The 18,150-nt window shown below is 41.0% G+C and overlaps 1 protein-coding gene across 2 annotated transcripts in view; it reads right to left on the bottom strand.

The window, feature by feature from the left end:
• Positions 1-18,150, bottom strand: part of LOC146805144 (coagulation factor X-like) — a 218,089-nt gene that overhangs the window by 170,035 nt on the left and 29,904 nt on the right. For both annotated transcript variants that reach the window (XM_085622316.1, XM_085622317.1), the window contains exon 2: positions 14,764-14,924. In XM_085622316.1, coding sequence (XP_085478442.1) covers positions 14,764-14,924 — 161 coding nt within the window. The remainder of the gene's footprint in view (positions 1-14,763; positions 14,925-18,150) is intronic.

Raw genomic sequence — 18,150 nt, 5'->3', positions numbered from 1 at the left:
TCCTGAAGGGAGTGAGGGATCCCAAACTCTTCAATGGGCCGACGCGTTTATCAGGCAAAAGGTTCTGCCTGAATTTGCTGGAGATCTAAATTTTACAAGGGCACATCGAGTTCCCTCACACCCATTTCCCAATTCAAAGATACTACATACCACCCTGATTAACTTTGCTGATTTCCATATTAAGGAGAGAATCTTGGCTAAGGCGATACAGCAAAGACAATTTTCTATCAATGAAGTTACCAAATGTCGCATATTTTCTGACATTTCAGCTGTGGCCGTACACAGGCGTAAGGAATTTGTTAAGCTCAGAGGGCACCGGCCTCAATAGCGCAGCAATCTAAGCCTATGTGTCCTAGTGAGGGGGAAATGTCATATGTTTTCAAATTTAGAAGATGCCTAGGGGCTATTGAAAGAGATCTCTTCTAAAATTTGAAACCATACATGTACATAGCATGATGTTAAAGTTTTCCATTGCCAGGGGGAGGGGGGTCACCCAGGGTGTAGTTCCATAACACCCATTAGGAAAGTAGGGGGGCTGAGATGTGGCTAGCGTGGCTTCCACATTTCATGGGGGGGTCCACATTCCCGGAGGGGAGGCAGCGGGCGTGATGGGGGGGTTACATAGCAGTAAAAAGGGCAGTGGCAAAGGGAACAAAGAGAGGAGAAAACAGGATTTTGCATCTGATAAAATATCATGGCTATTTAAGCAATAGACATGGCTAGTTAATGTAGTATTTTGTCAGTAAGCGTGAATGGTATGCTTAACACATATGATGGGCTTATAAGAAAGCTGGCCTCCTTTACTCCCCAAGTTCTTTTTCTCCAAGAAACACACCTTAAGTCAAACTCACCTAAGCTCTTTCTGCCGAGAACATTTTCTGATGCCTTTTTTGCATTAGCTGGGCTAGCAATGAGAGGTGTAGCCATTTACTTTTCTAGAAACTTATCATGGGAATTTGTGTAAGTTCGGAGAGATCCCCAGGGAAGATGGTTATGGGTAGCGGTGAAATTAAATGGGAGTATTTTGAACTTTGTTAACTATTATGGTCCGATTATGGATGATGCTTCTGTGTTGGCAAAGATCAACGAGCTGCTAAGGGGTGCCCCTGGTCAGATCATTATTGGGGGGATTTTAATTATATCCAGGATCTAAAAAAAGACACCTCTAATAAAACACAAAAAGAGTTTTTGAGGTTATAATGCATGACTATCAGCTGATGGATCCATGGCGCAATGCCAACCCGGTTACAAGCAGTTATACATGCCATTCTCGCCAATACCAGACGGCATCCCGTATTGATTTTTTTTTAACATCCAGGTCACTAAACATCTTAAAGGCAGATCTCGGGGCTGATCCCTTCTCTGACCACTCATATATTAAGCCTGACCTAGAAATTGATGAGGAGAGGAGGGAGAGATTCAAGTGGCAGATGGATCGTCTACATCATCAAGATCAACAATGGGTCGAAGGTTTAAGAGTATGGATTCTTGAATATTTTAGGCTTAACAAGGGTACTGCAGAACCCTTCTCAGTATGGGGGGGTCCAAGGCTGCTGTACGTGGACAAATTATCCCCTACTCGGCCGCTCAGTCGAAAACAAGACGCGCTAAAATAGCTGAACCCCAGCAGGCCGTGGAAAGTGCACAAGACCTGAGAAATGCGTCTCAACTGCATCAGTTTGAAAATGCCAAAAAGGCTCTGAGGGTATATGAAGAAAGCCAAATAGTGGGCAACTTGTTATCTGGCTCCACTAAAACTAGACAGGAAGCGGCCTTAATCTCAGTAGTGGTTGATGCTAAGACCGGATCTGTAGTGTCAAATAGCGATGAGATTGCTCTGGCTTTCACAGAGCACTACCAACAGCTCTATACAATGGAATATCCAGTTGGGCAAGATGCCATACAGAATTATTTTGATGGTGTAAATCACAAGAAACGGTCTAATTTCCTTGTGGAACAGTTAAAACTAGAAATATCATGTGCAGAAATTATGGCAGCCCTGAAATCAACTGCTGGAGCTAAAGCCTGTGGAGATGATGGGTTGCCCATAGACTTTTATAAGGTATTTGCAAAGCAGTTGACCCCGCCTTTGACTAAGCTATTCAATCATATCAAAAATGGTGGTGCGGTGCCGTCGCCTTTTAAAAAGGCGATCGTTGTCAGCTTCGTGAAAAAGGGCAAGAATCCAAAGGACGTTATATTCCTATGAATCCATTAGCCTCCTCAACGCTGATTATAAGATCTTAATGAAGACTTGGGCGCAGCGTTTTACACCAGTTGCACAGGAAATAATCCATAAGGATCAGTCTGGGTTTATAGCAGGGAGATCTCTGTCATCAAATACTGAATTTTGAATACAAGCTCTTGATTATTGTAATACTAACTGAACCCCGGCTTGTATTATGAGGGTCGACGCCGAAAAGGCGTTCGACCTGGTAAATTGGAATACCCGTTTTTCTGGTCTTGGCAGGTATGGAATTCCTCCACAGGTTGTTAAAATGCTTCAGAACATTTATCAGGGGGCTCAGGCTCAGATGGTAATTAATGCAAATCATCTGGGCACAGTAAAAATAAATCGGGGGACAAGACAAGGGTGTCCGCTTTCCCCTTTACTATTCACGTTTTTTATTGAACCATTAGCCATCCAAATTCGAGAAAATGCTGCAATTAATGCTCCAATTCTGGGTATGTCCAAACTAAAGTTATTTGCGGACGATATTATCTTATATCTCAGTCCCGATCGCCAGAATTTGGAATTGGCCATAATGGAATTCAGCAAATTTGAATTAATTGGGGGCTATAAAATAAACCAAAACAAAACAGAAATCCTTGTTTTGAATTCTGATATGAATTTTCTTCCAGTCAATCTACACCAAGCCGCTAAGCCCAACCCAATACGCTATTTGGGGATATACGTTTCTGATCAACAGCTCTACAAGCTGAATTATGTATCTTTGCAGGGTAAAATTAAGAAACTGCTGGATCATTGGCTGCTACTACCTTTAACTTTGATAGGCCGAGTATCCCTTATCAAAATGTCCATACTTCCTTTACTTGTTTTTCTTTTTATAAATATACCTATTAAAATCAACATTAATTATTTTAAGGCGCTGGAAACAATGTTTACACAGTTTGTCTGGGGGAAGAGGACACCAAGGGTTAAGCTCTCTTCGCTACAACTAGCCATCGACCAGGGTGGATTGGCCTTACCTCATGTTCGCTCATACTATGAAGCAGCCTTTCTAGATTTAACAGCTTGTTTATTGGTTTCAAATGGTTTAAAAGTCAATTTTTTGGGGGGATAAAATGGTGCAGGAAGTCAGCTTTCAGATCTCAATATTTTTAAAAACCCCTAAACTTTGATGAGAAATAAGACTTTGAAGGATTACTCTATTAGACTTCAATTATTTTTTAAACATGCTGGTTCTTCTGGGTTTCATTATCTAGAACTAGGAGAATGCAAATACGTTGCCCGCCAAATTCAATCTAGCCACCTTAGAAACTGGAAGTATTGTGGGTTAGAAGAGATAGGTAATCACCTGGCAAGAGGTGCAGATGAGGAGTAGGGACTGGAGGAGGCTATTTTTTTTCAAATATTTACAGATCTTATATTTTCTAAATAGACAAAATCTCTCTTTTAGCACGCCGACTAAGTTGGTGACTGCCCTTTTTTGTTGCTGAGTAAAGAGAGGTGGGGAACTGGTATAGTCTACTGTGCAATCATGGTCAACCCTTATTGGTTGAGAAACATCTAGAAAGGGTAGCCTGGGAAATTCAATGTACCCTCTCTAGTCAAGAATGGCAAGTGATATGCCAGTTAGGGAGCAAGGCCTTGAGAGCAGCTAATTTTAAAAGAATGGCCTTTTTATCCCGGTGGCTGGCATACTTAAGACCCAAAGCACTCAATAAAAAATACCTAGAAGTTGAAAACAGATGCTTCCGCTGCCAGGCAGAAGGTGAAGGGGCCTGGCTACATATCTTTTTTAACGTATCCTAGACGAGGGCCTTTCTGGTGTGATATTTTCGTGGCTTTAAATCGGGCAATTAAGAAGAGGGTACAGATAGAGGCCGAGGTTGCCCTTTTCGGAATCAGTAAATATAGGGCATATTTGAAAAAAGCAGAGGAGACTTTTCTTTACATCTCCTCCCTGGTTGCCCACTCTTTAATCCTCCAGAATTGGAGGTCGGCGGAAGCACCCACTTACGAGAAGTGGTTAAACAAAATGAAACGGACCAGGGCTTTTGAGGAAGCCTATGCGAGGCTGGTGGGTGCTTCCAAAAAGTTTAATGAAACCTGGAAGTATTTAAGGAGTCTGGAAAATCAGAAAGATTAGTAGTCTTATCCGGATAAGGAATTTAGGACCTTTTGAATTTTAAGATTGGCAGAATAGGGGGTGTTAGTTCTGGGGTCTGGAGATTTACTCCATGGTAGTTTCAGCACTTTAGCATCCTGGCACTTTAGCAATCTAGTACTTTAATACTCTAGCACTCTAGCACTTTTAAAAGAACGAATAGCATATATTTCTAAAGTTGCTTTACTATTGTTATTATTGTGAAAATGGGTATGTTCTCGAACCTCTGATGAAATATGCTTCCTGCACATACTTTATGCTTATAACGTTTTGATTTTATCCACATTTGTTATACACTGATCTAATGATGTTTCCCGGTTATGCATTTCCTTTGTGATTGCTATGTTCTCAATGCTCTGCTCACCAATCGACCCTTGCCAGAAGCACAGCGTTTTCCTTATTGGGATGCCCTCCCAAGACATACTTCCTCCCTTCTCTGCCGTTGCTCATGCATCCCGGGCCTCACTTTCTAACCCTTCCTCACTGATGGAGCACACAAGACCGCCATCAACTTTACATCCTTATCCTAACACACCTTATCACCCTATGAGCACCCCCATTACACCTCACTATTTGTCTCCTACCAACTTTCCATCTCCTTCCACTCATACCAATCGATCAGGGCTCCCGCAAGTTCTTAAGGATGCATCTTACCTCATACAGCTATCACTCGAGGTCCCCCCACTCCACAGGACCTCTACCCTCAGTTCCTCTTCTTAAACCAACATTCAGACCTTGTGGAAGTCTGGACTAGTTATCTCTCCAAATAAACCTTCTCACTCACGAACTCTATGAACTGTTAGCTCTCTCATTTAACCATCTGCCCATGCTCAATTCTCTTAGCTCCTTAGGAAAGGTACCCACATCCCCCACCAGTGCATCCTCTGGCTTTGACCAGCACTCCTCGCACCTTATCTCTAAAACCTTACACCTCCCTAATGCCCCCTCCCGCCCTAGAAGAATGATGGTCGAACTTGCGTCTAGAAAACAACAAGGCCCAAATTCAAACCATTCTCGCCAACCCACACAGGGGACCCTCTAACAACCATAGAGTCTTAAATAGCGACAAGCTCAAGCAAGTGAACATCTCTCAGACTCCTACATCACACACGCCTATTCGATTGAAATGCGCATTACTCAATTGTAGATCAGCTAACAAGCATGCCTCATATATCTTTGACCTCATCCAAAATAATGAGCTAGATATTATCATCCTCACGGAAACATGGCTAAATCTTTCCTCTACCCCATCTAAGATCTCCTAGTGTCCCCTAGTCACGACATAATCCGTCTAGACCGAACAATGAAACAGGGTGGTGGACTAGCTTGCATACACCGGAACACACTATCTGTCTCCCACATGGAGACCCCCACCTCACCTATAGTTGAATACCTTTGCCTCAACATCTCCAGTAACCACACCCCTGTATGCAAACTTCATACTTTCTACAACCCTCCAGGTGATAACTTCCTCTTCATTGAACAACTAATGGAAATTATATCTTCCAAATGATGACCCCTCAGTATGCCAAATCAACCTTGGTGATTTCAACCTTCATTGGTCTAAACCTAATTACCAAGCGGTGATCTGCCTTAACACATTCCTATCTGATCTGGACCATATCAAATTCTGTGACTGGCCAACTCACAACAAAGGATAAATTCTGGACCTCATTATTTCAAAAGTTAATACCATCACATTGGAGGACATTACCCCGTGTGATTGGTCCGACCATTACGCCATCTCCTTCTTTATCAACAGGAAGGTGATACGGAAAAGGGTCCAACCAAAGAAAATTAAATTAAACAGTGGAAAAGAGACCTCAGGAATATTAACACAGACTGTCTAGCTATCGAATGCAAAAATGCCTTTTGTTCCCAAACTGACATATCTGATGTAGATGATCTTACTGACTTTTATAACTCCACTATCTCTGGTATCATGGATACAATAGCTCCTCTACAGCAAAACAATGCCTCCTCCAAATTCTCCAAACCCTGGTTCAATGACAACCTAAACTCTGAAAGCCACAACCTAAGGGCTGCTGAAGGTCTATGGAGATACAAATCCTTCCGTTTATCATCTAAAATTCCAGAGAACGGTTAGGAGTTCTTACAATAAAAAAATCAAGATGACTAAGGCCGATTACTTCAGAGCCCAACTTACTCAAGCCTCAAATCGCCCCAGAAAACTTTTTGAAATTATCAAACAGCAATCAGAAAGCGCACCCAATCACTTCGATTCAACAGACAAGTCACCCTCATGCAATGATCTGGCTATCTTCCTTATGGAAAAAACTAAACTCATCAAACTTGATCTTGAATCTAAGAGGGCCCTACTTACTTCACCTGAAGGTGCGGCTGATCCTGCCCTCTCTGAGAGCCTAAAGCCACCTAGTATTAGCACCAAGAACATGGCCACCTCTAGCTCCTATTCTCCTCTCTGTGAAAACGACATCTACAAAACTCTTCTGAACATTAACCCCTCTAATCACTTCAGCGACCCATTGCCTTCATCTATCTTCAAAGAAATCAAGGTGGTCCTTATCCCCATCTGAACAAAGATTGACAACGCCTCCTTATCTCAAGGCAAGATCCCAGAATGTCTAAAAGAGGCTTAGGTTTCACCCATTCTCAAAAAACCTGATGTGGACAGATCTGACCTCCACAACTTTCGTCCCATCTCCAACATCCCTACTCTGGCTAAACTCCTTGAAACATGCATCCAATCGCAACTCTGCTCGCACATTGAGACTTTCAATCTCTTGGATCAACATCAATCTGGGTTTACGAGCGGTCATAGTACAGAATCCATGCTCCTTCACATCATGGATGACATCCTAAAAATGTTAGACCATAACGAATCCTGCTTGATCTTTCCTCTGCATTCGACATGGTTAATCACGATATCCTCTTAGCCATTTTGGAACACAGGATGGGCCTCTTCGGTCGGGTACTGCAATGGTTTGCGTCTTTCCTTCACAATAGATCCCAAAGAGTTAAGGTGAACCATACACTGTCTCAACCATCTACAGTTTCCATGGGAGCCCCGCAAGGGTCTGCACTCTCTCCCATATTCTTAAATATTTTCCTGGAACCGCTAGCGAACGGTCCAAAATCCATGAACATTGTTTTTCATATGTATGCGGACGATACACAACTTTACCTGAAAATCAATTCTCCGGAAGACTTCGTCTCACTCAATTCTTCCTTGATGATTACCCAAAACTGGCTTACTGAGAACCATCCCCTGCGAAAACACCGCCAAAACAGAATTCCTTCTCATATTCCCTCCTAAGCACACCCCCAAGATTGACCTCTGGATGAAGCACCTCACTACCTTCAACTGCTCCCCTCTTATCATCGACTCAGACAAATCTCTTTGAATCACCCTAGACTCACACTTGAACATGAAGAAAAACATCAGTATGATGTGTAAGGGCCCAAACTACCAAATGAGGCTTCTTAAAAACCTAAAACCATTCCTCCCCCAAGAGGACTTCAAACAGGTGGTTCAAGCACTTGTCCTGCCGAGACTAGACTATGGTAGCGCGACGCTGTGTGACCTCCCCAAACATACCTTGGCCCCGCTCAGGGCTTCGTTGAATGCAGCTGCCAGACTGATCACTGATACAAAAAGAACTGATCACATCTCCCCAGCCCTAAGATCTCTAAAGTGGTTACCCTACAAAGCAAGAATACAACTAAAGATTACATGTCTGACGCACAAATCCCTCCACATAAAAACCCCTGGTTACTAGAACTATCAGGTGGGGGCAGAACATCAAGAAGTGCGAATTCTCTACTACTAAAACCCCGGACTTTTTGCAAAAAGAGAACAAGGCTCAGAGCCTTCTCTGTTTCGGCACCGAAGATCTGGAATTCGCTCTGTTCGGAAATCCGCAGAATTCCCTACACGGCTGCTTTCAAACATGAAGTAAAAACAATCCAAATGAACAGTTTCCTGCCTTAAATAACCATTGGTCATCTGCTTTCTACTTTTTTTTTACTGGCCTAACAACTGTAACACCCAGTTTTGTCTACCTTAACATACCAAGCAATGTTTGTGCGTATCCTTGTACATTTTTATTAGCTCATTATGTTATCCTCTCTTACTTCTTCGACAATATTCCCCTTTTATCTTGTTCGCCCCTTCCATTATTGTGAAGCGCTCTGATACCCCTTGGGGTCTTGTTCGCGCTATACAAAACTGTAAATAAATAAATAAATACACCTGTTTCAATAAACACATTTAAAACATGTAGAATCGTTTATCAGTTTTAATAAAGGCCGTGTTTGTTTGAAATCTTTAAAAGTTATCAAGTTTATAATCGGGATACCAACGTTTATAAAGCATACTCTGGTTATTCATAAGCTTCCCATGGAAGAGAATTTATGGAAGGCTGTTAAGGTGTTCAGCACCAGTAAGAATCCTAGGGGAGACAGCCTGTCATTAGGATTTTTGACATATCCAGGAAGGTTCTTAGTGTCACTGCAGTAGGTGATGGAAGGGCATTCTCCTGGAAAACATAGGTGAAGAGGGAATAGTTATGGTGCCCCAAACTCAACAAGGAGAACCCTAGGTCCTTATTACAAGTATGGCGGACTACAGACTGCCAGACTCACGGGTGTGTGGCAGTGGCAGTCTTAAGGCCACCCTATCACGACCAGGGCGGTTGGGCTGCCCGGGGGCCACCGCTGCTACTTGGGATCAGGGATTCCTGACAGTGTTCCAGTGGTCTTGAGGCCGCAATATGCTTGGCAGAGTCACCGCGGGCTCTCCAAATATATTATGAGTTTCCTCACTGCCACACTTTTCATGGCGGTGTGACCACCATGAAAAGTGTTGTAGTGAGAAAACAAAGGGGGGTAGGCCCCCCTTGTGCCCCTGCACCATGGGGTGCATGCAGGGGTGCACATGTTGTGCACCCAGGGAGCATGCACCCCATTGCCTGCAGGGCATGGACTGCAGCAGTCCATGCCATGCAGGTCCTGATTTTGACATTCCCAATGCGGTGCCTATTTTATAGGCAATGCAGTGGGAACACCAAAGAACTGCCCGCCATACAGAAGATAACTCCTAATCTGGCGGGTGATTCAACCACAGATTTGGCGGCCGGGCGGTCCCGCGCCCACACCACCAAACTTGTAATAAGGCACTTAGATTTTTTAGTTTGTGAACCACTTTCCATGATGAACGTCGGCACTAAAATATTTTGGAAACTACTGCCTAGTAGCCCATAACATATGATTTTAGATTTGACCAAGAGGATCACTATAATGGAAAACTGAAAAGTATTAAATTAAATGTTTCTGTACAAGTGAATCGAATCATGTTATTTTTACGACCCGTTGCCCCTGCGGGTGCTATTGTTTAGGGCAAACAACAACAAAAAATGGGAATTAATGTTAGTGAACACAGATCTAATGTCTGAAATAATTCATTTAATCTTCCTGCAGCAAGGCATGTTTCACAGGAACATCATTCACCTCTTCCCTAAGACAATTATAGATAATGCCCCTTCCCTAAGGAGGGTCGGCAAAAGAAAAAAGACTTATCAAAACTAGAATACACCCGGTGGAACAAGGATTTATGAAGCTTGCACCTAAATGGGATGAATAAAACATCGAAATTCCTGTTGGTAGAATTTTGAGCCACACCATAGGGATGCAAAGATAATGTCTGGCATCTCACAGAAACACTTTTTTGCAGTATACTGCTAAAAGTAATTATGCACAAATTGACATTTTAACCTGATTGTCAAATTATTTCCAACACCCATGCACTATACTTTATATGCCACTATTGGGGTGGGGGGGATTTCCCACCAATATTTGGTGCAAAATATTGCTAAGACACCTTAGACTGTTAGGGTAAATGGAGAATGGACTGTGCATTGAAGCTGTCAGAGAGTGGTCTATGGCTGTGAGCACATAGCTATTTTACATAATGTAACTTTTTTGCACCATGTCTATATTCTGCACAAGATGATCCAAATAAAGATAGTATTTGGCCTAAGTGCAAGCCATGCAGACTACATCCGCAGCAGGCTCCTGTCTAGACCCATGCCATACTGGTGCAGACTCCATAAACGCGGAGACCACTAGCTGGGCAGGGTCTTGGAGGTTAACACTCACGCTACAGTGGCGCAGTAGAAGTAGTAACTGTAAGTACTTCACCCAGCCAGTTCGGAAGTACACTTTACAGCTGCCATCGCTTACCCATTCCCCATGTTGCGTTTGCTAATATGTTTATCACATACATTCTCTTTTTTAACCCGTAGCAGGTGCCGCCCCAGCCAATCATCACTCGTGTACTCCAGCCAGAGTTTTGCCACTTGCCTGGAGTTACCACCTGTTGTTCCTTAATCCTGCAGCGGTAAATTCCATTCCTCCACTGCTCATTCAGTATTGGTTTACTTTATATATAGATAAATAAAATTCCTTTCTTTTGCTTACAGTTGTGGACTATCTAGCGATCACCAAACAACCGGTAACAGATAAAACTTTGGTCCTGTTAAATTCTTGGTATCTTTATTTCCACTGTGACTTCTGCATTATAGCCTATTATATATGGTGCATAGGAAGGATTTGAGTTTGGTAATTTCTCAATAGGGGTCTAAACCACCCTATCAAGTTTATAGTCACATCATACAACTATTCAGATGGCTTTTTGTTACTGTTTTTTTACAACGTGTCATTCATTAATTTGACTGGTGACATTCTGAATGATATATTTGCTCATTCCTTTCATACTAAGTCAGACTTAAGTGCCATGGCTTTCTTTCAAACTGTCGTCAGTATTCTGTCCTCTTGCTTTACATAATAGAGATTGATCTCAGCATTCCTTGTTGCATACTACAGATTGTTAACAACATCTACATGTTTTTGTCCACCTACAGATATTTATGTGCCACTTATTTAGGTTCAAGCTCAGAAATACAACATTTGTGGAGGTTATTGTATCATTCTCACCATATACAGAGTAAGAGCATTAATCCATTTTAGAGGTGAAGGATCTTGTCTATTGAATCCTATCTTTGTATTCAGAACACTAGTGCTTAATTTAGTTCTTCAACCTTATTATTTTTCTCTCCTTTTCTATACATATTTTTTTATTTTAACAAATTATGCTTTACAGCTTCTGGGCACATATCGGTGCTTCTTCAATGTGGTATCCAGATTGGCGGTGACAAATCTTGTATATAAACCTAGGGGGTAGCTGTTCCTCAGAATGAGTAGAAGGGAAAACAGGTTGGTAGTTAAAGCTCACATGCAGAACAAGTCAATGTGAGTAGTACGGGGATTTCTCCTCTAGTTTGTAGTGCCCTCACGCACCCTAGCGAATTTCATGCTTTATCATAGGGCGATGCTCCTCGTGGGGGTGGCGCTGCAGTCCCTCACGGGCCCCGCAAGAGGGTTGTGCACAACTGCGGCGACTCTTCAAAAGATCTCCATTAAAGAGCCCTCTTGCGGGGCCCATGAGGGACTGCAGCACCACCCCCACGAGGAGCATCACCCTATGATGAAGCATGACATCCACTAGGGTGTGTGAGGACACTAAAAACTAGAGGAGAAATCCCCCTACTACTCACATTGACTTGTTCTGCGTGTGAGCTTTAACTACCAACCTGTTTCCCTTCTATTCATTCTGAGGAACAGCTACCCCCTAGGTTTATATACTTAACTTTGTGGGAGCATGGGTACTGGACCTCCTACTTCCTAACGCTGCTCCCGGTCCACAATTCTTTTTGTGTTGATATAGGTGACAAATCATGAACTATTCTAGTTTTCATCTTCAAGTTATTGTTTGATGTAATCTAACTAGGCACCTGTGATTGCAAATGTTCATACAGTGGTAAGTAGTGGCTTTTCTGAAGAAGGCGCTTTTGTGCCAAAGCGCGCGTAGATAAATTTGGAAGACGCCTGTCAACTAGCCACAAAATAATTTACTGTTGCCAATAAGATTGTACCAATATTGACTAATGTACACTTTAGACATTATTTGTGTTGTACAAATTGTTTTCAACACATTTGATTTAGTTAGTTCTTAGTGTGTATACGTTGGTTTGATTGTTGATGCGAATGGAGAATGAATGAAAGGTCATTGATGACATTCCTTATGATATCATGTTTATAGTATGCAATTGCTTTTTACGCTTAATAAATAATGATTAATTAAAATAAAAACAAATAAAAAGAACATCATTGATTAATATATTTACTTTATTTTCTTTCACATACACTTTGTGCGTTGTTTATCTGTTGTTATTATATATATATGTTTCTTTTTCATTCTTAGATTGTGCACACTGTTAGAAAAAATGTAAGAGTAGCTATAGGTCTCTCTATATTGCATCACCCACAAAACCACCATTTTATCCAGATAGACCTGCAAAGCTATCCTCAGAAGAGAAAGATACACTGTGCAGTAAGCTGACCATTCTTCCATACAAGAAAAAAATACTCCTAAACAATAAATGTAAACAAAATTTAAAAGATAAAAAACAAATACTGGAATGTTATTTTAAAAAAAAATTGACATTAAAAATCTGAACGATTGGAACAGATACATCTAAGACAGAAATTGTGGAAATTTTAAATAAATAATTTCAAAGTATGGAAAATTGTGGTAGGAGAAACAGTGCCATACGGCCCCTATCTCCTACTCATTTTGGTTCACTGTCCTTCAAGGTGCAGTGACAAAAACACAATAGGAGTATACTCTGGTTGTTAAGGACAACACTGAAACACTACCGACATAGGCCACATCAGAGACACAAATTTCTGTCCGACCACCCCTAAACAGTAGCATGCTACCATTCCCCAAGTAAAGATGGCGCATTATCGGTGCTATTAAGCACTCTATTAATGGAATTACGTTACAATACATTAAATACAATACAATGCACCAGGAAACCTACAGGTAACAGTAGCACTTAACAAATGTTATAATAATAATAATAATGTCACTATGCCCTTCATGAAGAAGGCCCACAGTGAGCATTTGTCTTACTTGCAAACCATGCCGTTCAGCAATGTCTGTAGCTTAAAGGCGATCTTTACAAGATAGCTAAACTATCGGAAACTTGAAATAACTGCTCAAGCCTGTTATGCACACATGTCTCCAACTAACAAAATATTATCTCTGTGCAGAGAATTCATGAATCACACTTAGTTCCATTTCTTTCTGGGGAGTTGGAGACCCAAGCCTTCACGGACACTTTGAGGCAGCTCACACAGTCGATGCTCCTACCATGTATAAGGCACTATCCTACACATTAAGGGCCCGATTCTGATGTCGTTCAGAAGGCCTCCCAATCGGATTTTGCTTTCCCAGATCCGACTCGTAGCCCTTGTTTACAACCGAATCGTACACAGGTCCGGACGACCAAGCACGATGCGAAGATCGCGTACGCACTGACTGAATCGTTTCCAGGACCCAAACCTGTCTGTACGACTCGTTGGTAGCAGAATCGTGCCGCGCTATGGAACCAAATTCTGACTGAGCGAGTATAATGCACGATTCGGACAGCCGCTTCACCTCGGTCTCAGCGAGATGAAATGGCTGTCGGAAGCGTACTTTGGGGGGTCGTGGCAGGCCCCCCTTCACCAGGCCCTCTGAATCTGTCACGGCGGCGTTCCCATGGGTCCCTCCTGATCGAGGCATGCAGTGTGGTGGGCACCATGGGTTGCCCGCCACAGGGTGTATGCTTTTCCCCATCCACCCCTTTTCTGCTATGGGAGCCAGTGTACGCGTCTGTACACGGACTCCCATAGAATTTAATGGGAGTCCGAGCGAACGGAGTCCATAAGCATACCGCAGAATTGTACTTGCTCGTACTGACTCCCGAAGCACGTCTCGCTCAGAAAGCCCTCCGGATCCGAGTCGTACGGATGGCTTTCCTAGCAAGATCGGAATCGGGCCCTAACATATTAGCATGTTGCCCATTACAGTCAAAGGTGCATCTGTGGGGTATGACTGTCTGTATTAACTGGGAGAATGCATGCTCTTGTGTCTCCTAAGATCCACCTTCACCTCAGTGAAATACACACCTAAACTCTATTTGACTCCATCATAGTCAACCAGTGACCACCACGGTTCAATAACTAAAATGGTATTTAGAGTGACTTTGGGTCACACTGCCATAATGTAACACTCACAGTAAATGGCATTTTTGGTTACTGGGACAACTGGTAGATGGTGGACGTGGACAGTCATATTTGGCATGTGAAATCCACGACAGCAGTTTACAGAGAAATGGTGCCCTCCTATGTCATGACATGGATTACCTCCATCGCCTAACAAGGACATGAACAATTTATCAAAATACTTTAATGTCCTTGGAATAGAGACATTTAGACAAGTCAATTGTTAACTGGACTCAGTGTGCTATTTACTTGACCTTACAGTGGCATCGTCATTCTCAAAGACTTCTCTGGCTTCTTCATATGAGCATCGCTCTTCCATGCATTCTCGCTCAAGGTTCCCTTTCTTGAACTCCTCCAGCCCCGAATTTGCACGTTTCCTCCTCAGTAGAATCTCGGTGGCATGTTGTTTCTTCATGAACACTGGAAGAAAGGCATACCTTTAAGTCAGTCAATTTGTCCAGGTTGAAGTCGTTTCAAACCCCTTTAGTGATTCAGTTATTAAAAGGATGCACACCAAAGCAATCAAGTAATAGTGACTGGCTCCAATGAGTGTTTATTACACTCCTTTGAGCCCTTTGTGAGGAAGGAAGTGTTTGCCAGAACAAATATTGTTTACTGAGATGCGATTTAGTCAACCATCTTTCCACCCCCTCTTTGCACCTTTGCTATCGGCACACAGATTTTTAGTTTTTCGATTCATCTGAAAGTTGTGTTGCCACAATTAGACTTTTTAATATTGACCGCCGCGACCATCAATGTGCACAATGTTTTCTAGGTAAAATGATATGTAGTTAGAATAGTAAATCTAAGTTCCTCTTTGTATGCTTACCATCATGTTATTGCACAATTCAATATCTATTACTCTAGACTGTTAAAGGTTCCTTTTTTTGTATTCAATATTTTAACAAACATCCTCTCTCAAACCCCTACCACGAAAGGGCTACACATGAAAATATACAGCCACACTAAGTCATTTGTCATGCAATACGGCGTAGTAACCAAAGTTTTAGTGCTGCAGTGTATGAAAGGTAGAGAGCAGAATAGCACCATATTTACTAAGATATGTTACAGTGCCTCTCTTCCTGCACCGGTGCTTTTTAGGCTGTCTTGGGCAACACATACACCCTTAGACCAGTATTTGACATTTTGTTTAAAAGATGACTTTGCTGAGGTGAAGGCACTGTTGCCAGATGGCCCATTATTTCAGCTTTTTTCCTTTTTGTTAAATACATGTCAAACTCTGGGGGCGATTCACTTAGACCTGATCTTTATTTATTCAAATCATTACATGGCCATGAAGATTATACTGAACATGGTTCTTTAGTTTTATTTACTCACATGACCATTCACCTTGTTTGACCATATTTACACTGAAGTGGGGAATGTTTTAAGGACAAGGTCAATTTAATATAAAATGATATGTACATTTGTTCATATTATGTAGGGGGATTCAAGTTCTTTCTCTACAACCCTCTAGTTCATATTTGCTGACATAACAGAACAGTTCTTTATACTATATTATGTAGTCTGTCTACTATATTCAAAGAATTGACATATATTGACCAAAATTTAGAAGTCAATGAAATCATGGTGTTTTCTCAATACATGCATTAATAATGCCATCATGCAATAGTCTGTCTACTATATCAATGGATGTAAACTATATGTATCTTGCGGTGACAAGCACAATTGTAAGCTGACAATGACTTACTTATGTGAAGCCAAATCAGATTGCCCTATCTGACTGCAAAATAAATAAAAAGGTATTGCTGAGCTTGGAGTGCCGGTTTTCCTTAGGGAGAAATCATATGAATATATATTAGAATATATTCACTGGAAAAAGAAAGGTTAAAGTGATGTTATAGTTAGGTCAAAACTTCAGTGCAGTGACAACGTAATGTTTTAAACTAAAACAAAACTGAAAATTATCAGTTATAGTTATCTCTTTTTAGTGTGAACAATACAAATTTTAATATCTATAAATAAAAATATGTATTGTTCACACAAAAACACTATCATTGAAATGGAGAAGGGAAGTCACTAATATGTTAATAGCGGCCTTGCCATAAAAACAAAAAAATCATGAATTTCACTAGTTAAAGTGCTGCCTTCAACGTGTTTCCCAGTATCACTGTGCTAAGTGAATCTACCTCCCAGCCCTCTGATCAAAAGTAAACAAGAAATGAGATGTACCACAGAGGCTGATTCATTAAGTTTAAAAGTGTGAAAATACCTTTATGATGGTGTTTTTTGAGTGCCACTATGCAGCATTTGATAAGTGGTAGCTTCAGGGGAGGACGACTGTCAGTACGTTGGGATAAACTGGTGGGTGTATTTTTTTTATTTTTTTTTTAGAGTTTAATGTAGCGCGAACTCGACCCGAAGATATCAATATCAGATATTTTTTCAGGTGTGGGGAGATTAAGTGATTTGCCCAGAATCACCAGATGTTGAGCATCCCTGCCAAGACCCGAACCCGGTTTCCCAGCTTCGAGGTTGACAGCTCTAGCCATAAGGCTACATCCTCTATGTATGAAAGTATATATGTGCATGTACGATGGGGTACTTAGATGAAAGAGGGTAGATGCTTGTGTGTGTATGGTTGTGACTGTATGGGTATATGATGGGTGTGTAGGCATTTTATAGTGTTATGCTATGTTATTTTAATTTATAATGGATAATTTAAAGTGGATGTATAAAACCATGTTACCCCCCCCCCCCCCCCCAATGTCCAACACTTTCCCTACTGTTACTTAGGTTGGAGTGGGAATGATAAATATAACCTACTTTTGCTTAGATTGGCATGGGAATAGTAAATCTAGCCCCTCAAAACTCCAACAACTTCTCTGCTTTAGCTTACGTTGGAGTAGGAATTGTAGATATCACCCCTCCAATGTCCAACAATTTTCCTATTTTTGCTTACGTTGAAGAGGGAATTGTAAATCTAGTCCCTCCAAAGTCCCACACTTTTGTTAGTGCTATTTATTTCTGAATGTTATGTTTATAATATTGTACGTTTGTTATTTAATGTTTATATTTTTAAAATATCTTTTTATTGCATTTTAACCTATTAATTAAATTTGTAATTGTTATATATAGCGTTGTTAATATTTGTGTTAATTTTAATTGTAAATTATTGCTAATATTGTTATTAATGTATTGCATTTTAATATTTAATTCAAGTTATCATTATTTTGATTTTGTACATTTGGTAATTATTCCTCACATTTATTGGTAATATTTAATGCAAAAATGCTTAATTATTGTTTTTATATTTTTAAAGACTAGCTTTATTTATTTTATTTACTTTACTTATTAAAACCATTTATTTTTAATCATATATTTATTTTGTAGTTTAATGTTTTGAATACATTATTTATAATGGCATTGTAGAAAATGACCATCTTTTGCAGATTATTCAAGATTTTTGGCCTATCTGTTTTTTTGCGCTATAGAACCATGTGCACATTACCCGAGCTTACTAGTAAAGTACCTGCACTCTCCCTATTAACATGGTTGTACTGTCTTACTCATAAGTTTCATATTTAACTTACTTATAAGACCCAAGCCGTAGAATATGATACAAAGTATACCCAGGGCCTGAAAGTTAAATGCCACAAGTGCACTGCAGCACCGTTTGTGCCAT

This window comes from Triturus cristatus, chromosome 8 (genome assembly GCF_964204655.1).
Source record: "Triturus cristatus chromosome 8, aTriCri1.1, whole genome shotgun sequence".
NCBI classification, from domain to species: Eukaryota; Metazoa; Chordata; class Amphibia; order Caudata; family Salamandridae; genus Triturus; species Triturus cristatus.
The sequence above is the reverse complement of the archived record's forward strand: the minus strand, read 5'-3'. Positions and strand labels throughout refer to the sequence as shown.